Source organism: Papilio xuthus, unplaced genomic scaffold (assembly GCF_000836235.2).
Source record: "Papilio xuthus unplaced genomic scaffold, Pxut_1.1 DF829129.1, whole genome shotgun sequence".
In the NCBI taxonomy this organism is placed as follows: Eukaryota; Metazoa; Arthropoda; class Insecta; order Lepidoptera; family Papilionidae; genus Papilio; species Papilio xuthus.
Genome location: NW_013529520.1, coordinates 2,568,661 through 2,595,227, shown reverse-complemented (window position 1 = coordinate 2,595,227; position 26,567 = coordinate 2,568,661). Strand labels below are relative to the sequence as shown.

The window sequence follows — 26,567 nt, the reverse complement described above, 5'->3', positions numbered from 1 at the left end:
TTTAAGGATCTTTGTAAATACACGTAGTTCTTTGTCAACAAATTGATTTCTAAAATATTCCTTGTCCAGAAATATCTTGTTTTCTCATTACTATAGTCATTTAATTTATATTATATACGTGTGGTAAGGCATGAGGGATATTTTTTTAATAAAACGCTTTGTATTTAGACATATTTTATTTATTTTAACTCATCAATTGCACTATAGTATCTATACAAAATCCAACATAAATTGACTACACTTATAATATTTAAATTTATGTTTTGTTACACAAATAGAATTTTGCCATAAAAATAATTTTTCGTCACTACTTTCAGATTAATTTAGTTGTTGGTTTACAATACAAAATAAGCCTTTTGAAAATAAGAATTTTGAAATTCAGAATATAAAACATATCAGGAAAAGTTTTACATTTACCCAGCTCATAAAATGTAGAACTCATCAATCACCGTTTCTAAATAATAATAATGAGATCATATTTATTAAGTAATTAAAATAAAAAAAATTAAAAAAATTAAACTGGCAGAAAAACAAAAAATATACAGAAGAAACTTCAACATTAAAAAAAAACCTATTAGGGACACGACGTAAAATTTTCGTTATCAACTTGTTAACAATATCATAGATAATCTTTGTATACATTTAGCTTATATTATTAAAAACACCTAAATATTGATATTAAAATTTTGACACAGCATGTTTAGCGGGTATAGCTTGCCGCAACAGACTGGCGACATATAGTATGGAGCGTTGAGATGCAGAAATTATTTTGTTAGGAGTAGAATCGATACGTTTACTGCTGTCTGTCGTCTTCCACGGAGCCGTTGGCTTTCACCTCCTTAGGCAAGGCGGACTGAAACAAGAGTTCAAAGTTAAAAACCAATATTTCTTGATAACTAAGAAAATCTAACTTTGGGAAACTTATTATAGAGGTTTCAGATCGATTCAGATATTATAGACATGTATAATTATGCGATTTAGGGAATTTATAAAGGTCTATTTTTTTGTTTTATAAGAATTCTTAATGTTTTATAAAATGTTAAGTACCTACCTCTAGGGGTAGCAAGTACATGTTGTTATCGGAGCGGCGACCGAAACGAAGACGCATAGAGGGAGTACGCACAGCACGGTCCTGTTCCTGTACACACCATACAGAATATAATTTAGATATATAGTGAAAAGTGCCTCGCATGACTTCGGTTAAAACAAAGTATTTGTTATGGTGACCAAAATCGTAGACTGACTAGAAGTGGCTTATTATACCTAATACAGAGGCTGTCACTTCTGCTTTATATCTTCGTATCACGTATTCAATACATCAATCTTATTCAATATAGAAACAAAGTTATAAGGTGAGGGAAGTTTGTTCGTCGTAAAACAGTATATCGTCGTAATAAGCCTTAGACGATAGTACCTTGTTAGAGTTGTATTTTCATTTCACGGCTTTACATTTTATTTACGGTCCGATGTTACAACAATACGTGTGTAATTTTATAAGGTCAAGACAAACGATTAGACTATAGAGGGATCTAGATGTATTGTAATTTGTGTTATTCATTAGAGTACTCAAAAATATATTATCAAACTTAAGGAATTTAATAATGCCAATCTAATTTAACATCACGCAATTTTGTATGTAACTCTACATTCAACACAATTTGATATAATATTTCAATTTCTTTATGTCTCGACAATATTTGTCGAGACATAAAGAATTTCCTCTACCCGCAATAAGCCACTGAGTAGCTGGTTGAATGTTGTATCATCATCTCTCAGTACATTGTGCATTACCTCTTGGGGGAAGATGTGGGGCACAGCGTGTTCCTCGGAGCGGCGGCCGAAGCGCAGACGGACGGGCGTACGCACCTCACGCATCACCAGCTCTTCCATCTCGTCCAACTAAAAACGTTATTATTATGTTAAAAAAACCTAAAATTTTTGTTAAATCGTTATTTGTAACGCTAAAGTTATTCTTCTTTAATTTAAGAAAACGAAACGACTAAAAATGCAATGTTACACTTTAATATTTAAAATTAAATTTTTAACAATAAAATATTAGCAAAGTTCCGTGTTTACGGATACCGCTGAGATGAAACTCACGTGTCACGTAATGACGTAATCGTGTTTAAATTGAGAGATTTACGTTAAACGGAGAATAAGAAGGTTCTTTATCGCAGTTAACAGCGCTGAGGGAGATACACTTGTGCGTTGAGCGACCTACTTTTAACATTTCCTGTAATTTTGTGGAAAAGAAAATACTTTGAGGGAATCGTTTTCAAAATCGTGTTGATGGATATATCGTTCATTTGGATACCAATAGATGAGATTAAAAGACAGTCCTTAGGCATGTTTTCGTTACAGGTACAGATAATTGCACGATCAAAAATGTATAATTTATGATTCTTAAGTAATTCCAAAATTTAATCAGGTAGTTCTCCATTTTCTGCTTCCCACGACCTTAGTAAATTATTTATATAGTAAATTTAGCTATAAAGTTGCTTACGTTATTATAAGTACCATTCGAATCCGTTCTTTTTGGAGTTTAGTATTAACAAATTAATTCATATTAGTAAGAGCCAATATTATTACCGGGGCCTGTGCGGGCATGTCGGGGTCGGAGCGGCGGCCAAAGCGCAGCCGGCGAGAGGGCGAACGCACAGACTTGCGGGCCAGTGCGTGTCCGTCGAGTGCATCATGTTGCGCCAGAAGCGCGTAGAGCCCGCCCAGTGCCTCCCAGCCCTGGCCCTCGCCTACCGCACCTGTACAAAATAGTTGTTACAACATAAACATTACGAAAATGTCAATAGTGTGAACATTAATTTGGCTATAATAATGTCCTGAGTGTAAAAGTTGAATATCGAAGACTGTAGAGTGTTTTTCGATCCGTTACAAGTTACCTACATAATACTTATACCATAATAATTCTATCTTAATATTTATTATGTAAAATAAGTTTCATGGAGATTGCAAATAAAATATATTTCTTAGATTTCCACAATCAAAACAAACTATGAAAGAGAAGCGAAGCAGCGATGCGTATTGCCTGCCGCTGACATGACGAGTGGCACTGTCTTACTGTTCTGTTGCTCCCTATCTACTTCAAAACATCCTGACAAAGTTCGTAAGTAATATATGTACATATGAGTAGTCTGTGTTAAGATTCTTCGAATTCCTAGTATCGAGAACCGTTCTTGAAATAGCTAAATTTCTGTTTAAATGATTTTTCAAAACCTATTTCAAGTAAATAAGCTAATTACTTTTACTTAAACCTTTTCGTTGGTTAAGTATAAAGAAGTGCGCAGCTTGTGTTTTACTGCATATTACCGTAACAGGTTTTAAACAACTTAGCAACAGATTGTATAATAAACTTTTATAAAGTTTTAAGCTACTTTAGTGGTATGTTGAGAAGTTACTATATAAAAAAAATCAGCGTATACCTCAATGTATTAAGAAATATGTTTTACTACAGTGCAATGCAGTAGTTAAGTCTTGATTTTTTTTAATTAATGACATATGAAATTTTACCGCTTAAATTTTTGTCAATTCCTATGTAATAAAGATATGTTTTTTTTATATTTATATTAGTTCCATAGTTTTTGCAACATTGTTGTAGGCTGTAGATTTGTATTGTAATAACAGAAACTTTGTTGTGACTGCGCTAGTTCCGCGCACGGTAAGTCGATACTCAAGTTGTAAATGTTAAGCATCAGTAAAGTTGATTGTTGCCAGAACTTTGCACTTTATTAGTGCTTCTACGAACTTCCTTATTGGTCTAGGTACTGATCTTTGATACCACATTGTTGTTAAATTAATATTATACATTGAATTATTACGATCTCTCAAGAGTTAGGTTACGTGATACGCTCTTAACTTCAAATTCACAAACAACTTCAAGTCCCTTCTAAAAAAAAATAGCAATAATTTTGCATTGTGATTATTTGCCATTGTTAATGGGACACGGTTTTCGAATAACAAAAGGTAAACCACTAACTACTACTGTACACTAAAAATACACTGGAATTAAATAATTTAAGTAATAACATAAGGAAAAAGGTTGATAATTTATTGTATCTTCGATTGCTTAGAGTCCGCGCTTGAAAAGAGGGGGTCACAAAAGATCTCCCTTGCTTACAATAAGTCACGTATTTCATTTTTAACGTTAAATACAGATAATAAGACTTAAGACAAATGAACTAGATTATTAACATAACATTTAAATTGCGGTCAGGGTTAATGCACATTATACTAAGACAAAAGGAGTATGAAACATTATAGAAAAGCATATTCTGAATCAAGTTTTTCTAACTAAAGTAACATATTGAAGATTTTAATTTAGCGCAATTAAAAAAATTAATGGTAATCGAGATTAATTTTTCGTGGAATAACAGAGTTATAAAATATTCCAATTATAATTAAATTTACAGCTAATATAATACTATGTCGACATTTTCATTCAGTTTAATTTATATTTTTATCATTTGACGCAATCTCAATCGTTCACGGCTGTACGCGTTTTCGTTGATATCATATTTCGCTAAGTTAATAAGAGTTTTTAAAGTAAAATATATCCTTATGATTAATCATATAAAAAATTGAAATTATTTTCAAAATAATTTTGTATAAAGAAAATCACATTATAGGGTTATAAATATGAAAAAATAAATTGTGGGTTAAAAATTTAATGATATTTTATATGCAAAAAACAATGAAGCTATACTGCGTGTCACCCTCTTTGAAGCTACTGTAGTGGTTTTTATAATTTGGTTTTTATTTGAGCTGGGCTATTATGTTTTTACCATTGTCATAAAAATATTTTTTCATAAACCATTAAGTAAAATATAGTATAATATTAAGATATTACACTGCCTTAAAACATTAATCAACATCGAGTTGTCTCCCTGTCGAAGTGGACTTAAATGTTAACTCTACTTAAAACAACTCGCTTTAATATTTAATAAAGTTCCTGTTTCGAGGAAAAGGTTTAGTAAATTAGCAATTTAATAAAATGGACAAGAAGTATTAAAAATTCAAAATTGAATAGTATTATAAGTAAGTTAATTATAAAATAAATTATTCAAAACATGTTAAATAAAATACCCTCAATTATAAATTCGGGAGGTTGAAGATAACCGTGGATATTCATTGAAAAATAACCGGGACAAAATCAATAAATAGAAACAAGGTTTCATTATAACTTTACCTTCGTATTGTGCGCTGGAGGTCGGCAGCATGCAGATGGCGGTCAATGCGCACAACGCTAGGGAGATGGTGCAACTGCGAGACATGGCTGAAGCAAAAGAAAAATAATTCATTTAATATTCCTGTATATCAATTGATTATTTTGTAGAATCATTTGCTTTTTGTAATTTAATTTTTAATTCACGAATGTTTTTATACGATCATTTGTTTCATTTTTTTTAAAGTTGAATTAAAATAAAGTGAAAAACATTTTAATGTTCAAGATAAAGTCTTTAAGATTGTAAAGTTCATTTTTATTTATGAGTTATATAATCATATTAATTAAATACTGAAATAAATATTTGTGCCTGAAAATAAAAAAAAGTTAAATGTCAATGGCATAATGGCTCAACAAGTCCGACACGCTAGCATTCCGCGCGTTCGTGTGCACACGGCAATAGTGACGTCATCAATCACTGTTATCAAGGGACGGTGTCAGTTCGTCACATCACGCACTCCCCATGCCCTTCCCGCGCCCAGCGCGCGGCGTCGCCCCGCGCTCACACATAAAATGTACAGGCGTTTTTATTAAAGCCCTTTTCACATGTGTAGCCGACACAATAACTGAGATTTATCACACACATTCCGTCCTAGGGATTGAGGGGCCCAATTTAGCTTATGTTGTAAGAGATAACGAATAGGAGCTTCTTTTTATTGTCAAATAAAATTTAACCTGCGCTACATATTGGGCATGAAATATACGTACTTATAATGCTGTCAGTTGGTTAAGAAGGCAATTTGTAAAAAGTAAATATTGCGGTATATAAATATTAATACAAATGTTATTCTCGGCTCGGATTTGTAACTAAAAAATGTGATTATTCTGCTTTATATGTATGAATATAAAAATAAATCTAATAACTGGAACGTCCTGAAGTAGCTTTTGCAATGTAAATTTCTTTTTTAATAACGTGAACCAATTACATAGCCCTGACGTTGTGATAAAAAGGAAAATGCGTGGGGTAAAGTTCAAAAGTCGACATCCCTAGTTCTAAGCTCATAAGAGGAACAGTTATTAACTACTACGTGCAATGCCTTTAGATCAAAACTATGCGATATGATGAACTAATTGCGTGGGTGTTAGACCACAATTCTGGTCTTTTAATATGATATAGTGAATGAATCTTACTAATATTACAAATGGAAATATTTGGATGGATGGATGTTTGTTTGAAGGTATCTCGAGAACGGCAGAACGGATCGAGATGAAATTTGCCATACTTATAGACCATAGTCTGAAAGAACACATATGCTACTAAGTTTTTTTAAATACCGTATAGACGGAGTCGCGGGCGACAGCTAGTCTTTGAATAAAATACTGAGATCAAGGATATCATCAATAATGTATCTCAGTTGCCAGTATTACAAATAGAAACAAACGTATTTCATATACGTAAACAAGAAAATGTCATCGCACAAACAAAAGGGGTACAAATTTGAAACAATATATCCCTATTGATATCCCGAAGATATTTGCTTAAGGAAATGATGTTTGTACATCCGTCAAATACTCACCTACCTATGTTACTAGCCTTGTGGTTAGTTACGTTATTTGAATTTCGGGATGCATTTGTTATTTCAATTCTAGATTAAGTTATCTACTAAGCTTACTAGATTATACTGTAACATTGTCTGCAAGTTTCGCTATACTACATCTCCAATAGAAACTCTATGGAGTCTGATCGATATTATGATAGATGAGTCTACGATCTGAGGGAGTAAGTTGTAGCGGAGTGCAGTCGCTGCAAAACAATTTCCAATTACAATAAATTTTGTCTTAAACCTAGAAAACGTTTATGCAGATGTTACCACATTAATAAAATTATTTAAACGGCTAATTGCAATATTTCTATTTTATAAAACAAGAACACATTATTTAATTTATATAAAAGGCAAGGCATTTATACGATAAAATATCAAGTTTAAATCTTCTTTGTGACACACGTAAAGCGATTGAATTTTTGATAATGTTAACTTAAGAAACAACGGGTTATTATGCAATCTGATTTTATTCCTTTTTAAATTAATATATTTATTTTAGTAACTCTTACTTCGTCGTGGTCTGCATGACTACGTTCTATTAAAAGTGTGCTTTTCGTACAAATGAAGTTACATTCTTTAACCTGTGATGCGGTAAATTAGTACACGTTTATGTACATGAGTGTACATTTATGTGCATAAGTTTTTATTTATACATTTGATATTCTGAAATTACTATAAGTAAATTTATTTTATATTTCTGTCGTTGCATAAAACGTCCACTAATTACCTCCATCTCTATATTAAATATCTCCGTAACATCTGCGTTCAACTTTCCCCAACTGATGTTTCATTTAATAAATGAACTTTGTTCCTACAACATATATTTTATGTAATCTGCAAGCAATACATGTAATGCACTAAAATTGCACCCATTTATGGTATATTTTCTATCAATAGAAAAGTAAAAACATTTTCAAAAGAAAAGATAATGGTGTCAATGACCTAAAATGTTGATACGGCAGACTATCAACAGGTGGGGAATATAGCGTGTGGCCGGTCGCAATTGACTAGAGCCAATGAACGAGTGATTGATGACCGGAGGACCGAATGAACGATAAACTTGACACGTACATCACGTCATTACGATTTTTTAAGCGATTGACATCCCTGACTCTAATGACGAAAACTTTTATCTAATTTCTTCTCGCATTACTTTACTTTTGAAAAGTATAAATTTTATTTTTTAGATTAACAAAAACTTTTTGTATCCTTTTCCTAATTATAGTTGGTTAAGGCATTAGTTTAAGTTATCGTTCCATTTATGAATCTAAAAAATAAAGCAAATACAATTATTTGATTAAAATTCAACAATATACGCAATATGTGTTTCCAGTGTCGACGTTCTCGTAATCGAATAAATTGTTTGTACGTTTGTAAATGACATTGGTGCTCTAAGATAGTCTGAATTAGTTTCCAAGTACTCGAATGGAGAAGGATCTACGCTAATTGAATGAATCTAAATCGGACTCGATCCTTATCCTATGCTAGAACCAATTAGTTGACAATGTTAGGAATTAGTTTGGTGCAGGACAGATACGCATTCAAAAATAATTTTATTAGGCATCGTAGACATCTTTTACATAAATAAAAAATAACTTTATGACAAAAAATTACAATTACTATAATAATCCAAATTATAACAAAAAGAAATCACAGTCAATTTTATTCCTCGGAAAAAACAACGTTGGGAATGCCTTTTCATATGTTGCAAAAATAACGTAAAAAGTCGTCTTCTATGAAATGGCAAGCCTTTCACAAAGTGGACAGACACCATGTGCACCGAGATATGCTTGTAAATAAAACATACGCGAGTACTGACTACGGCGATTGTATACCGAAACAACAGTGCCTTACTGAATGTGAAATTCTGCGACACAATTCACTAAAGGAAAATGTAAAGCTTGCTCGCCTTATTTTTTGTAATGATTTAAATATCTTTATTTTATTTTATTTCTGTTCAATAGCTACTTAAATAAAGTTTCTAATTATATATGAAATCTCATAATTTTCCGATATTATCATTATAATGTTCAAAATATTACACCTACTAAAATGTATAAATTAAGGTTTGTTTTGGTAAAGTATTTGTTGTGGTTTGTGCTACGACGCGTAGCACTCATAGCGCTGTGTAGGCGCTTGTGTAGCACGTAGCGGCTCACCGTGACATTGCTTTGATCAGTCGGGCGGGAAATTGCATGGCGGCACACCCCATAGGCATAGACCATAGACTCAACATACAGTGTCGTTAACTCTATGGAAATCGACACCTTTATTATACGACGGAACCATAGTAAAATTCTAAAAATAGTTAGTTTTATGCCTATTTTAAGATATCGCTTTTATGAATAAATAGTGTTGCCTTTTTTGTGATTAAATTTTCTTCTCTTTACTTTATATTTTTGTTACTTATTTATATTTTTATAATATGAAAAAAATACAATTGTCGGCTCAAAGGAATATAGGATTCGGATTCGATGAAACCGTTCTATTATAGAAAACAGAACCATGTAGTACATACTAATTGGTTCAAATATAGATTGCTATTTTCATAGAAACAACATACTTCTAAAACATTTTCATTTGTTTTATTGTCTATGGGCATATTGTTCAAATTCAAAACAAAACAATACTGGATATAAAAAGCTTATAAAAAGTAGCAACTTTCATATCAAAAGGAATGCATCGATTTTAATTTGCATGAAAACGTACATCACATCATATTAAGTCCATAAATTTTACAAATAAATTTTTTGAACCGTTAAACTGTAGTTGAAAGTGAGCATGTCTGGGAGGTAGAATAAGTTTTCTCCGTAGGTTTCAGACAAATGCTTAAGGTAGACGGCGGATAGGGGCGGGTCAAGAAAACTTTAATTGGTTATCAAAGCACCTGACACAAGTTTCAATGACTAAATTGTATACGAGTCTGTCAAACTTTTTTGAAATATATTTTATTTACATTCCTTGAATATTATAATTTACGATGTAAAAAGAAAAAATCGTTCAAAGCCGGCTTCACTACCAAGACTACTTTTAATTCATTTAATTTACTTTTGATTTGTAAATAAAAAACCTCAATAAGTAACTTTGAAGTACCTATCTTACTTTTGGTTTGTTGTAATTTTTTTCTTTTAAAACGAATAAAAGCAACATAGCTGTAACATTAATTTTAAAATTACAAAAATGAAATGAAATCTTCGAATGCATAAAAATTTTATACTTTATTCGTGGCTCAGCAAAACGAGCGACATTTTATTGAGTTGGAAATTTAAAACTCTACTTCCTGTTATATTGCAATCTCACTAATCCTTATGAAGTATTTACTTTCTCATAGTTTTCCGTATTACTATGCATTACATTTTAAACTCTATGCCGATGGAGATCAAGGTAGTAATCTGACGATGTTTTTGACGAATTTAAGGCTCGGCGATCGTTTAAAATATGTATGTTACATGAACAAGTTTTAATATATTTTAATAAACGAACACATAATAATACTATATGACATTATTTGATACATGGCAACGCTTGGTATAATATGCTAAAATCTGTAATGGAGTCTTTGTATATAATGTTAAGCATAATGTTTCCATAATTTGTTAGTGATTAAATTTAGGAATGTTTATTATCTCATTTATTATTAGTAATATTTTGTGGAGATGTATGAAAAGGCAAATAAGTTTTCAAAAGCTCAGACTCTTATTTCCTTACTTTGATATATGAAGCGATAAATTAAAACATTAACTACCCATCCTGCCTTCTTACATACATAATTTTATGTACGTGTTATGTATATATAAAAATAAATGTTTGTACAGATAAAAATATGATTTAAGTATCTACGCTTCTCACTGAGCAAAAGCTGTTAGCAAATCATGTTACGTACAGAAAAGAAATTTCACTAATGGCTGCCATCACTAAATTAAAACTCCATACTTCATCTTTACGAGATTTCCAACTTACACTGACTTTTTTACGTGAGCTATTCCCACATTGAATTAAATTTAACGCCAGTTACTAAATAACATATGACCACCACCAAAATGTACATAAATGAAACAATTATCTACGGATATAAAATAACAAATTACCCAAAAATCTATTAGAATTCTATTAAGAATATGGGCCTTCAGATTTGTAGACGAAACATAATATTGATAATTTAAAATTATTTAATTCTTGTTTATCTAAGGTGCTCATCGTATAGATGACAGATTTGCTACGGACAAATTGGACGTGCTTACTATAAGTTTAATGCAAGGCTTTATGCTGACTTGGTTCTCCGTTAAGTCTAATTGCATCCCTGAGGAGCGAATCAGCAAGTCCGTGTCAATGGACTTAGTAGATTCTGTTTGAGATTAATATTGGGAACTCTAATTGCTTAAATTAGTATCCGGTACCTCAACTATGCTATCTGTGATATTTTTGAAACTTACATGTTTGTATTTTATTTTCGGGTCAAGTCTTATTATATTAATGATAAAAGATAACATAGCTATTATTTGAAAGAGTTTATAAAAAGGGTAAGAATTATTCAAAGCGTAAATCATATCCGAAGGGGAAGAGAAAATCAATCAAGTTTCCCGGAAAATGTACTGTAGCGAAGCTCTCACTAAGAGTACAGAAAAATGATAAAAAAACCATGTCAGGGAAGTTGTCTATCCGTTTCGATCTAACCGTTGGATAGATTGCTCATGTGTCGACAGACTTGTTAGTAAGCGGATAAACATGTGTTACGTTATACCAATATTTTCAATTTAAACTTAAAAAAGTAGTAGTTACTTTTATGTTTAATTAATGTTCAATTTATTGTCTAAGGTAAAGGTCTTCTTATCTGTACGTAATTTCAAATCAAATTAAATAAATGCGATATACTTAAACTTTTTGTATTTCAATATTTAAAATTTCATTTTAAATTATATATTTGTAAGATGACTTTGAAATTGACAATTTAATTTCTATAGTGTAAGACCAAAGTTTAGCGGCGACGTCTGTCTGTTCGGATAAAGCGTTGATGCTACTTAATGGATTTTCCAGCGGTTTTCACCGTCGTCCTAATATCGTCTTTATGAGGATTTAGACATAAATCACGCTGTATAATTTGCTAACAGAATTATTACTTTTTTTCAATTTATATACATACGTTATTTTTATGACGGTTTTTTAATTAGCATATGTTTTTAAATAACAACAATTAAGTATCAATCGAAATTGGTTCTTATTTAATAAATATGTATTATACGTTATTTTAACAGCATAATATGTTAATACAATATGTAATTTAGTGTTATTGTTCGTTTCATCTAATTAAGCTTAATCTACATTATGTTGAGTTATTGTTCAGTCGTCAGTGTATTTATTGCTGGTGTAAACGTTTACGAAACAAAAGGTGTGTGGAAGTTGTGAGGTTTAAATTACAAAATGATGAATAGTGACGTTCAAAATCTCAGCTACTTCGCATCTTGCCTGCCATTTTCTGGCTACGCGTCTCTTGGATTAAATTTTCGTAACAAAATTAACGGAGGCTTGCTGATTTTTTTGGAATAGGGAGGAAGAGATTTATATTTTTTATTTTTTAAACATATTCCAAACAATATTAGTTAAGTATTAAGTTAAAATCTTTTCACTACATATGTTAAATTATTTGTATATTTAACTGAAATGCTTCCTTTTAAACTTGTCATATTGTTGTTTTCGAAAATCCTTATTTTATTGTGGTTTATTTATTCTTTCTGGCACCTGCAGTTTCGATGACGTCCATTAAATACGATGAATATATAATTTTCAATGTGAATTAGAAAAAGCGTGTGATATTTTGGATCAATCATTTTTTTTGTCATGTCCACTCCAATCTTTCGCTTTTGTTGCACAGATACGCAACAGTTAGTGCGGGGTGATTTAGGGCAGCGATTCAAATTGTATGGGGGTTTTGCTAATGTAATTTTCAACCTCCTTCGAGATGAATTTATGTAATGGTTCTTTGCGGCCGTGGTCGTGATGAGTTGCAATACCTTTAACGTTAGTAACGACGGTGAAATAAGTGGAATTATGAATTTAATTTTGCTACCGTAATAATTTTAAATTATTATATGTGTTAGTCAATATATTTGTTACCGAAATCAAAAACGATAATCATATAGAAATTATTTTTTATCATTTTGAAGCTTATAATTTATTTTTACAGATTAAAATTAAATATTAATAAGCTGCGGTCAAAGAATTTCTAATGTTCAAATAGCCGGAGATAATTTATTACTCAAGTTACTTCTACCTCATTACAAAATTCACCAAGGATTAAAACACAAAACAAAGTAAATTATTACGAAAACGTGTTATTGTTTCCGAGCGTGATTAAATTTTTTTCAAATAATTTTGCATACAATTAAAAAAATCCATTCATTTCTAATTGAAATTAATTAGAAGAAAGTATACTTATAGTGGAACAATATTCAATTAACTATTTCAAATTTATTAAATGTTCAGTCAGCTTAAAGATAGCCTCGTGTAACCGTCTATAAAGATATATGAAGTTGTAAAAGCGAGAATGTACGTTATATAGGGTGGACAATAAACATAGTTGGCCGTAAAGCTTAGCAGTTTGTGAAATAGACGAGTCTGCGACAATCAAAGGTGTCGAGTCCGTACTAAGCTGATTACACCCTGTTGACATTTTATAGACACACGTGGCTCAGTAAAAATTCTAATAAAGCTTATAAGAATTAATAGTTAATGAAAACTAATGATACTCGTTGTCAGTTGATTGATTTTAAGTAACCAAAATTTATTTACTACGTGTTGGATCTGCTATTACAAAACACAATCGTGCATGTTATGTAGTAACCTTAATTTTTTAATGGACTTGGGTATTTGTAATATTGTAATTTAAGAAATGCGTTCTCGATTACATTCATTACTCTGTTTCCGATAGTTTACTCTTATTCATTCTAACGGAAAATCTAATAAAATAAGTTTTCTATTAACAATAAGAATCTTGAACAAAGTACACCCTACTTGTAATTTATGAAGTGGTTAAAATTTATCGTACATTATATGGTGGTGCAAATTTTATGGAACACAATAGAGCTAGTGAGGACAATGAGTGGGTAAAGATGACTCGAGGACGCTATTAGGAATGTTTGGTCAAGGAGCGGGTCCGTAAACACTCGCGTAGAGAGCGGTCAAGCTATTCACAGGTTGGGAGAGGGACGTATCTATCTATCTATCTTTACTAATATTGTAAAGCGACAAGATTTGATTTTCTATAAGCTATATTTTTTATAAAGTTTTGTAAACAAACCGCATATTTTAGGATCTCTTAAAATTTTCCTTTTTTACATACCCAGGGTATATTGTGAGAGTTATATAAAAATTATGTATGATGTATGAGAAAATTGTAGATCTCCTAAAGTCTTGTAGGACTGAAATTAAGCGATGGCATTTGAAGATATCATCACAAACAATAAGAGTAAACCAGATCGCGGGTCAGACGTGGCCGTATTTACAAGGTTTTTACAACTTAATAAATAGCACATCAACGGGAAGGGTACTGATTATAATAGATTAAGGGTTATAATAGAAAATACAGCTGACATGTATTCTTCGCCACTTGGGCGAAGCCGGGACAGGTCCCTACTTAGAGATATATTGATGGTGTCGTAAAATTTGTAATATTACAATTTAAATTTAGGATATAAAATAAAAGAAATATTAAATAAATATTTTTAAAACTAAAAATAAATTTTGCGTTCAAGTTTTTATTTAGGTTAATGAGCATGGTAAATGTGTACGCAGTATTTTAATTTATTGGAAAACACGTTGATGTGATAAAAAATCAAAACCTATCTAGTTCATTCATACTGTTATTTTTTCTTTTTATTACGCAGTAAAATAGCTATTCATGTGAAACCATAGATGTCGTTAGCAATAGCATATAACTCCGACTCGACTGTAATGTAGAGGACAAAGTGAAATGGTGAGATTAAATCAAATTCCTACATTTCGCTTGTTCGCGCCGTAAACACATTTAGTTTGTTACTTTACCATTTTACTCACATACTCTGATGTATATTTGTCCTCTGTTAACTTGTGTCACGTGACTGTACTTGTTTTTGAATAAAATCTTTTCATTTTGAACTACAATAAAATAATACGTTATCTAAAATGTGCAATCAATTTCAGGTGATTATTAATCTTTCGGGTTATTGCGTGCAACTATTTTAAACAGCAATTTATAGATATTAAAATAATATTATTTGCCAGAATTTTTCTTTGGACTTGTAACTTCGCAACTTCTCGGAAAACGCGATAAGTAATCTTAAATTTTCTATGAATTAAAAGATGTGATCATGTGTTTTTATAATTAATTTGTGTTAAATATTCATGAAGCAATTAGCAAACTGTATTACAATTTAGAATTTGTAGTATAATGTTGTTTGCGAACAGAATCAGAAAGCCCAGCTCTCTCTCTGCTAAATCAAATTGTATATAACGACGTTTTAATTCGTGACAGTTGAACGCTTTGATCATAACAGTATTAATTACGAAATAATACGCATTGCATACTAATTCGAGCTTAGATTAAACAAGATATTAACTGGTAAAAATCCTATAACTCGATGAATAATAATAAAAAGAAAAACAGACATATAATCTAATAAGCACTATTACGAAAAATAAAAAAAATGCAGAATGAATTATTATTATAATTTTTTTTATTATTAAACCTTGTGTAACATTGTTACTATTCTGAATTCATATTAGATTTATCGTATATTTATGATACTCGTAAGTGGTACAAAATTATTTGAAATTATCTCAAGATTGAGTGGATGTCTCGTAGAGTAATAAATTTTCTTTTGTAACATGAAATAGCCTCGTCCTCGTAAGCCGCTCCGCTCCGCCTTCATAAAGCTAAATAATTTTACGACTCACTTATAATACATCTGTTATCATTATTCATTATGTTCAGTACAATTCAGACTTGAATAGTATGATTAGTTCTCGAGATAACTTCAATTCATTCCAAAACTATGTCAAATCAACCTTCGGAAATATCTGAATCATTTTAGTATTTGCAGAACTCTCCGAATAACAGCTTTTTAATATTAAAACGCTCCTTTACCTGAAATATGAACGCCTACTGTAATTGAATAATAAAATTATGTAATCAATTAAAGGAAATGTGAATACCATTTTCCCTCTACACCCCCCTTTCAGTATTCAAGTTATTCTCCGTCGAAAATGTCGAATGGTGCGATAAATGTTCAAAGTACCGAGCGATCGAAAATTCTACAGTCCCTTAATTAATATACGCGAAGATGTTTTAATCCTATTGATGAATGCAAAGCTTTGTCCCGACTTCGGAACTTCACAACATGCATAGCGACTTCTAGACGATATGTTAATGAGGCAACTGATAAATTCATTTGCGATCAATTCAAATAAAACTTCGTTAAACAAACACATACGAAAACAATATAAGAGCAACTTAGCGACTTAAGATTTTAAGAAACAAATATTTGTATTTCTAGCGATATGAGCAACTGGTGCGCTAAAATGAATAAACTTCTTGCTTCGCTGACTTCATTTTTACTTTGCTTTTTCTTTGTGATTGATCATCTATATGACATTTGTTCGCATCAGTTATTTCAACGTAATGTCTCGTTGACTGCGTGCTCATTGCCAAACGACACAGATTCACAACGAATGATTTTACATATTTCTAGTGTGTAAAATTAAGAGTGTATTATACTTAACATTGTATAGACTATGTTTTATAATAAATAACATATCGGTACTGAATATTTAGTACGTCATGAAGTCTTCAAACTGTTACGACATCTCTTTCCACGCGTGTCGTAAGGCGCTGCATCTAAACCCGCCGAGAGGATGGGCCGCGTTTCAAACGACCTGTTATCGGAACATAAAGGATTATGGGGTGTAATTTGTTTGGTCGATACCGTTTAGTACTCCGTTTAATGTAAATACTGCAAGTTTACATATTTATATTAAATAAGTAGTATTTTATTTTTTATCATTCTCTATTTAGGTCACGTGAATCGCAGTTTGCTAACGTTAAAGAGAATAAAATGGTACGTAGCACGCACTATGAGACCGCACCTTTACAGAATATCATATGATAGGTAACTTACGGCTGTTCTATCTGTGTGACCTAGGGTCACAAATAATTAAGTTGGCATTCGCATGCAATACTACAGCCACAAAACGGTCCTAATATACTTGTTTTGATTATAAAATGTACCTGAAAGTTTATAAAATATTGACTAGCGTCTAAAAACAAACAATAGAAATTCTCTCAGAAGAGCAGGGATCAAGAGCGTTGATTTTAATTTGGTAGTGAACTAACAAACATTAAAACGAAAGGGTCAAATGAATCAGTAGTTGGAGCACGCGTTTGTGAATTGGGAAAAGTTTGAGCGGCCGCGGTGGCCGGCGGAAAATTGTTTCTACAGTTTGAATATTCATGTGCGACTATTAAAGAGATTCCGGACGACTGAGAGTTGTTTATTACTAACTATTTATGTCACATCGTAATTAAATATTAAAATCATTTAACGGTTTATTAACGTTTAACGCACAATTTTTTAATTGTCTAAACTTGAATTTTAACGAACGTGATTCAATTGTTTTAATAGACTTTGAGCTTATTTCTAATTATCAAGTTATATTTTGTATGTACCAATTTATGCATAAATTAACAATAAGTTATTTTTATTCATCTTAAGGGGTTTTTTTGAGGCTATATTGATTATGTTTATTACAATAAACTATCGTAGTCTTGATCTGAGAATGTATTATAATATTGTCTCATGTTGCAATCTACAACTTGCATACTGACACGAAGTTATTTAACTATAGAAGTTGTAGCGCGCTGAATACTTGAGATTCCTGGAGACACGTATCCTGAGGTTTTATAATATATAATTTAAGGTACAGCATTTAGAGACGTAGTTTGAAATAGGAATCTGTTTTACGTTTGTTTTTTCCATAAATTTTGTAAAGAGAATTATCTTTGTAACTTAAAGCCAGATAAATTTATAAAGACATAATGTTATCTAAAATTCCAAGTTTCAATGTCTTTATTCCTTGTACTGAAGTTACACAATATAACATAAAAATTGTAACTTGATTTCTACGTAAAAATCAATTAGATTAAAAATAGCTACGTACTTTTCAAATTATAATTAATTGGCATCTCTTTAATATCAAGTTACTTGGAAAGTGGAAACACTTAACGCATTCGGTATTCGCTTAATAAAATAACGCAGAGTTTATTAAATTAACGTTAGGAGGCTAATATTAGATGAAATTAAGTACGGAGAATATATTGGCAAATTTATTACGATCTGTAAATAACTGAAATACTTGAAACAGGTATTTCGCGTAGTTTTCAATTAAAGTTTATGATATAAATTACCAGTTATAAAGTATACTAATAAAATAATTATAAATCTAATATTTGTAAATTTACATTTTAGTTTTTAAAATTAATTGTTCGTAGTTATTGATGTTGAAATTGTTCAGCTTAATTAATCTATAATACATATGTAGTTTCATGTTCTTAATATTCTATGAGGATAAAATAATTGGAGACATAAGGAAGGGACCCTAATAGGTTTACTTTTAAAAGTTTTGTCGTTATTGTTATTAAGGGCCTCTGCAGTTGCTCATTTTGGTAACTGTTATAGTTTTTCCAACAGTATTTTCTATGAAAATGTTACAAAAAATAAAAGAGTTAAAGACATGTTTATAAAAATTACAATTAAAGTTTCGACAATGAAAACTCGGCTGAAAAATAAGGATCGATGAACAATTATGAAAAGGTCAACTTTTGTTATAATTGGTATATTCAAATCGAAACCCGTCTGGCGACGTGGAATTGGGAGATGTTTACTCAAGCATCTGCGGCGGAAGTAACCTTGTTAATGAAACAAAACGAAATTTTTTAGACAAAAAGTACTTCCAAAGTTTTAACGAAGTCATTTACAGGGACGAACTTTTACTCGTAACTATTCAAAAGTCGATGTTATTCATGGAGTAAGTTTAAATGAAAATAAAATATATTACAAATATTGTTATTATTTATTTACGACTTGTTGCTTCGGCAAATTGTTACACATATAAATTGAAGATAGAAAATTAGCTTGTATACCGCCTCATAATACCGGACCTCGTCTATTCGATTTACCTTCATTGTCAAATTGGAGGCACGCGTCGACGGTGAAATTGGGATGGTGTGATAGAAAAATTAAATTTCCCTTTGCATATGGATTATTCATGAGACGTAACAAGCGGCCGGGCAGCACGGAAACTCGGTGGCGACTTATCAAGTTCACTTTGTAACAATATTGTTTTGTAAACAACTTGTTTTTGTATTTATGAATCAAATCTAACATAAAACAACTTGTAATATAATCTTTGATCAGCATGGTTCTTATTATTCGTTCGTAAACTGTGGTATGTATGTTCCACCTGACTTTATATCGTTTATTGTGCTGACAATTTCGTATTTTTACATTAGTTCACTAAGCAATAAAAATATATATTTCAATCTAACAAATACAAAAATAGCATTGTCTAATTATTACATATAGACCATAAAGATTAATAAAATAGATAGGAAACCCCTCTTGCAATTAAAACATAAAAATACTACTAGATATTTGAGGAATTAGAAATATTATTGGTAATTCAGGTAGTCTAAGATAATTAAAAATCTCACCATCATTTGTTCAACGCTGAAAAAATTATGTAACTTTGGTTAGTAAGTACGAAAGGTACATACAATACTATTGCAGGTTCTAATTGAATTGGTTACGACTTTCCCTTAGTTATACGGTATTTATATTTTACAGAGTGGCGCCAGCTCCGCGCTTTCCATTCAGAGCGGTGTCAATTATTCATCGTCACTAATGATGGAAAGACGCGACAAGACTCACACGGTGAGTTACTTTGTGTAGTTTTTAATAAAAATTTCCTCGAAAGTTTAATCCGACTAGTAAAGTACTACTTAGTTTACTCTAAGAGATGAATTATAGTTTATCAAAGTCATAAATTACTTATGTGTTTTGTAAATGTTGAATATTTAACGTCACCTTTTTATCGTATTTGAAATAACAAAGGTTTATCGAAATTTTCCGCAGCAATCTAATTAGGCCGTCATTTAAGATTCCCTTTAAGAATTACAGCTTTAGAATTGAGTATATATATTAATTATACGAAGAGATTGTAAATTTCATAACTTCTCATTATTAATAATTGATTTTAATTAAAGTTAAAGGCCGACACTTTTTTGGTAAAATATTATTTTTCTGGTATGAAATAATAGCATTTACGTACTAAATGATGGTTCCAAAAAATGGTTATGAATTACAAACATCTATAATATCGCGCATAAAATATCTACGGAATTTAAAAAAATAATTGAAGAAAAAAAACACAGGATCTTACGAAAGGCCTTAAAATTATAAAGGAGGCACGTGACGGTTCTCAAGAAAACGCCTACAGTTTGTATCAACAAGAGACATTTTTTTTTATAAATGTCACGGTTAACTAAAGATGGATGCTGTAAATGTTAAATCGTATCCGTTTAATGAGTTATCAAAAGTGATTTTTCTATCTGAATAACGCTAGCTCTATTTTAAACTTTATAATATATTCTATACAAGTAACTGTTGTTATACTTTATACTAGACCAAGCCTTAGATTTGAAGCCAATAAATTATTTCTCTCTATGTATATTGACAAACTAAATCAAAGGTTATTTATTATGGTTATGTTTAAAACAAGGTAGCTAAAGGTGTGCATCATTATATTCATAGTAAAAAACAAAATTTATGTTGATTTTATACATTTTGAAGTTTGTTAGCGCAACAAAAATATCGCGAACCCTCAGCCGAAGTTTACGACTTGCATGGAAGTAACGGCGTGGCGTCTGTAGCGAATTCTTAAACAGCGAATCTAGATGTTTATGTATAATAACATATGAAAACATTATTTATATTTTAAATATAACATAGTAAAATGTTAAAGTAATCTATTCTGTAAAAATTATTTCATAAAAGATTTATTTCGGTTAGTTCCCAGTATTCCACTTGTAAAACAATATTGCTATCCTTTATTAATTAATGAGCTTATAACAAAAGTTTGAATTCACGTTTCAACTAACTTTAACTACTTAGAATAAAATGTTAAGTTTTAATACAAAAATAAAGTAACATCTATGCGATGAAAATGAACTGACCGCGAGCAGACCGTTCCTCCCTTGTCAATACTAATCTTGCGCGTGACAGATGTGACGCAGCCGCAGCCTCACGTCACGCTGAGGCTGACCGCAAATTGTTCCTTCTACCGCATCTTTGAATGTATCTCGGCAATGACAAAATATAGTTTGAGTATGCAAAGTATACGCATATATTTGTCTAATATGCGTTTCACTTTTTTGCACTTTTGCCAGTTTGCTTTTTGAAAGTAAAAACTATTTTTTGGTAGCTACAATAGGAGACTAACATCAATATTTTAAAAGTTTATTTTTATGAATATATGCTTAAAAGAAAAAAAAAGTTCGAGAACTGATTTTAAGAAAGGTTCTACGAGTGTTTAGTTAAAGCTTGATGTATATTAAGACTTGGTCTGTATAGTTTTTAAATAGTTTTATTCAGTTGATTGAAGAAATTGGATAAATAACCTAAAAAAAGGAATAAAATAAATATTAAAATTCAATGGCTCTTACTTATTTTGATTTATGACTTTTATAAAATATCTTATAATTAACATTAATTTCGTAAGCGGTAAGGAAATGTCTTCTATGTATTCAAGAAAAAATATAACAGTAAGAAATTATTTTCATTTACCTATTTAATTCATATAGATTTAATTCCAATTAAGTTACAAAATTAGGTGGTAAAATTAAAATTTCATTTCATTCAAGGAAATGTTTCGAATTAGTGTTGCAAATTCTTTCAGTGCTCTATTCGTATTAAAGTGACGTTTCAAGATAACGAGATTAAGCGTTGAAAGAAGTTATGAAACAAGGGACACTGGAAATAAAATTAACCCGAAGACAAATGTGCTTCTCTGTAATTTCGTTTAGGAAGTTTTGGAGACGTTCCCCGGTGGCATTGCTTTTGTCTTAAAAATGGAATATCCAAATTAAATATTGAATATTTAAACATCGAAAACTTCTAATGGGACTTTACTTATTGTTGAATTTATGACGTAGACTGCGTAGCATAAAACAAAGCTGATATAATTATAATATTATGCTTATTATACTGAGATTTGTTCACATAACTAAACTACATATAAGGTTATTCAAATGCAGAATGAGCTGTATCTTATAATTTATTCTAGATAGGGGATGACGCAAACAAAAAATTAGGTTTAACATAAAACTGATTTTGTATCTGCAAAATTAAGGGGATGGAATAATTATAACAGCTAATTTAACGTCCTATTAAAGACATTTAGGTTATATCTGGAGAGACGGTGTGATATTTGGGCGTCTTAATTTTGTGTTGATTAAGCTTTAAAACTGCCACGCCGGCGCTCACGAAACGAAACGCGAATGAAAACGTTAGCGGCATTAAGTATGAACGATCTCACCTAACCTAACATTAAGTCAGCTCAAAATAATAATTATTTAATTATATTAATAAGCCCTCAATTATATAATTTAACTTAATTTTTTTTTATTTTCATCTTAATATTTAAATTTAGAACAAACTACCGTTTACTTTGATATAAAGGATTGTATGGGGAATACTTATGTAAAAAATGTTATGTAGTTTGCTTTGTATTTTCTTTTCTTTGTATGATCGTCTCTCTCTCTCTCTCTCTCTCTTTCTCTGGCTAACGTATGTGTCTGTTTATCTATTGTTATTTATTGTCATCATAAAAGAGTGTCATCGAAGTAGAAGGTTTTTAAGTGCAGTCTGCATCAATCGTGCGTCTGCGCGTCATAGCAACAATAAAACAATTTTATTACCGTCTCGCGCTACACAAAAACGAATAATTTCACCGTAAAACATCTTTTATTATCGGATACAACTCCTTACTGTTTAGTAAACTGAGCATTGCGATAGAATAATGACTTTCCAACATTAATGGATAACATGTCTCAAAATACGATGCGACAGTGAAAGTCAATGAAAAATTCGCAAAGTAACTAATAATTATGTTTAAAAATATCACATAAAGTATACTAACCGTTTTTCATTACACAAAAAGAAAGATGCACATTTTTGCTCTTAAATAATTCTTTGCCATGAAATTACTGGAGTAAAATTTTGCTGTATTGTGTGTCTTTTTAAATTTTTTGTAATTTGATAACATAAATATTTTGATCATGACATTTAATATTTAAACTAAATAAAGCTTCGTTAAAGGTCGCATAAGCTCTAACGCTATATAAAGAACTATGTTATGTGCTATCGACCTACATATTATTTTGTGATTTTTTTCAATCTATTAATATACTATTCTTCCTATAGAAATTTGTAAGCAGTTAGCTAAGCAATGAAAATTGTTAAGAAAGTTTTATAGTACTACGAAAGAAAATTTAAGTGTCTCTTTTACAAAATATGGCAGTAAGATGTCATATATTGCTGCGTTCTTGTCGCGACATTTAATAAAAGGTTTTATGCTACGTCGTAGCATCGTAGACAACGTAGCATGCTTGTACGTAGCAAATCTGTAAAGCTTAACTGATACACGAATGTGAAGTTTATTCCTTTATATTGCGTATTGTAAAAGTTCTAGTTGAATAAAATTGTATATTTTATTTGGAAAATATCAAGCATTTAAAGTCCGAATTTAAAACTGTTTGTGACAATTAATGAGTACCAATATTACACGTAAATATTGATGTATGCAAATTATTTAAGTGATACAATCACATTGAACGTAATTACCAATTGAAATAAGGATTACAGTATTTTCCTATAACAGATCCTTTATTCCGTATAATATTGTTTAATTTATTTTTACATTCTACGACAGACATAAGTTGCACCTCTAATCCAATTTGTTTAAAACAAATAGTTTTGGTATATAATGATTTATATAGGGTGTGTAAAATTGACATAAATGTCTGTGTAGGGTTAACTGTACCCTTGGCCGTCTGTCTGACCACAAACCCGCAGCCCCCATACAATTGAACCCGCGCCGTTGCCTTGTATCTACTCTTATTACAAATCCGAAATAGCTTTTAATTTAGACGTAGAACAAGTACGATATTAAATAGTATCAATACCCTAATGCCATCTAACTTAGTAAAATACGTTTGATGTTACACTCTATTTAGTTTCTGTTTTGCTAACTTTTGTTGTTAGAGTTGGCAAGTATTTAACCCACAGATTAAATATAAATGATCAAGGAATTATACGATTGTTACTAAATAATTATTTAATGACATTAAAATGTTAAAAGCATTTAGTTTAGGTAATCCACGGAAATGGAAAACTGTACCAAGAATTGCTTAAACAATTTCTCTTACTAACTGTAATTGTAATAATAGACAGCAAAGTAAATCTTTATTTTAATAACTAAAAATTGTATTCACGATACTGAACTTCATTCTTTAACCGAAATTAATAAAACTTAATAAAATTATAATAAAAATCAAAATTTGTGGAACATAAACAGGGTTTTTAATATAACTAATAGTTATTTTATGCATTTTGAATAAACCATTAACTTTTAATTAAACGCTAAGTAATCGAGTAAGATAAACACTTTCTATGATATATCCCTTATCTATTAATTATGACATCGTATAGTCAACTTTAACAAGTTTTAAACAGGCTACCCTTACCCTTTTGTCTTTGAATCCATGCCGATTCAAACTTGACTCGAAAACTTCCTTAAGATAATCTATGGATTTAGTCACAAAGACATTCATGAAACAATATTCAAGTTACCAATTCAAGAATCCATTAGAAATCTTTCGTTGATTTGAAATATTGAATTAAACTTTCCTTAATTTTTGTAATAAACTAGACAGTAGAACGTTTTAACCATTTATACTTTGGGCCTTTTAGTGCTATATTATATTACCACCTACTATAAATTAGTACCACGTTTTTGTTTAAATAAAACTTTAATTACCAACCTATGAAACATTTCAATGTATTGAATTGAATTATTTAAAATATAAAGCTGCATTACATTACCGATTGATAAAGTTTTAATGAACACTAATAACATTGAAATGAGTTTGTCCCATAAAAATTAGGTAAAAAACTAATATGAAATATAATCTATAATCCTAATAAAGAAGAAATACAATAGAAATATAACGGTATTAGTAAAGTGGTGTTAACATGTCAATAAAAATTAACCCTTGTGTCTGTATATTCGTATTAGATGTTCGATGTTAATATATCAGTTACATATTACAACGAATGTCTTCAGATTGATTTATAATATTAACGTAGATAATTTTCAGAGCTATTTATTAATTACTACTGAAATGTATTATAATTATTTGGAAAATACGTTATTCGGGTTAAAATAACTCTCATATTCTTTTTAATTTTTCTTTTAATGATAATTAAAAATGATATTACTATCGATGTTTTTTAGCTATCTAAAGATTCTGCTGCATATTATTTTTTTTTTTAATATTTGATATATAAATTATTACATTATAGTAGAAATTAAATCAAAGTTTAAGCGCGAATGCAGTGCGGGAAACAATTACTGTTAGGTAGGAAATTATAAAAGTTTTGTATAATACAAAACGAAATTGCTCACTGTCATGAAAATTAATAATGTTAACAATTGTTACCATAGTGTCCATATCTAATATGTAAACCTATAGAAATTGTTGTGAAAATATAATTCTGGAGAACACATATTACTTTGTTCACGGACGAAGAAGCTCGGGCATTTTAAATTATTGTCACGCTTCTGGACTTTAAAAAAAAGCTTTTTCCGCAACTGAAATGAGTTTTTTGATGGGAATGAATTTTGCTTGACCCTTTTCAGCAATATATACTTGGCGACAAGCAAGGAAAAACATGTTTTATAAAACATGATTTGTGATTAATTCTACGGACTTGTGAATATTACTTTAATGACGAGAAAGTGTAACAAAAATTAATAGGAAAAATGAAAACACTATAACATTTTGGTTTCTAAATATTGTACTGTATCAATAGTTATTTTTAAAATTTTAGTTACGTGTTAAATGTTCGTTTATTTTTTTTTTAAATATTGGGTTGTTTCTATGATTCAAAATTCATCATAGTTTACATTACTTCAGAATTTTCCCGCTAAAACATCACAGATTTGTTTCTTTTATATTAATTAACTTTTTTGTCAACATAAAATCCTAACCCAATTATTATATTATTATTATAGATACGGATTATTTTCGCTAGAGAAATTCATGAATAATTTTTCCGCGTTACCGGTCACAAGTTTTATCAGCGAATGGAACTTACCTGACGAGTGTGTTGTCGGCGGGAGCTGTTACTGCTGGTTGTAGTGTTCACGATAGGATCGCGGCCTTTCAATAACAAAGTTTGTGGCATGCAAGCCTTATATAGGTGAGAGACCCGCCCACACCCCGCCCCGGGGCGGGCCGGCCACTTAGCCGCTGCTTACTTAACTTGGTGCCGCAACAAGTTTTTTTCTTAAACTTAAAGTAAGTCACTTTATAAGGTTTTCGTGAAAAGTTTAACCCAGATTAAGTGTGCGTTATTTTCTTTCAATCTCCTTAAGCTGTTAGGAGATAGCTTCAAATATGTAAAATGTAAAAAAAATCT

General features: G+C 30.6%; 1 protein-coding gene across 1 annotated transcript; it reads right to left on the bottom strand.

Annotated features, from left to right (window-relative positions):
• Positions 1-526: 526 nt before the first annotated feature.
• sNPF (short neuropeptide F precursor) lies at positions 527-26,307 on the bottom strand. The gene is made up of 6 exons (XM_013315586.1): positions 26,244-26,307; positions 5,201-5,287; positions 2,590-2,759; positions 1,792-1,899; positions 1,052-1,138; positions 527-853 (listed from the first exon to the last, which is right to left on the bottom strand). Exons 2-6 carry the CDS (start codon positions 5,283-5,285, stop codon positions 794-796), a joined length of 510 nt encoding a protein of 169 aa, XP_013171040.1. The 5' UTR covers positions 5,286-5,287; positions 26,244-26,307; the 3' UTR covers positions 527-793.
• Between the last annotated feature and the right edge of the window lie 260 nt (positions 26,308-26,567).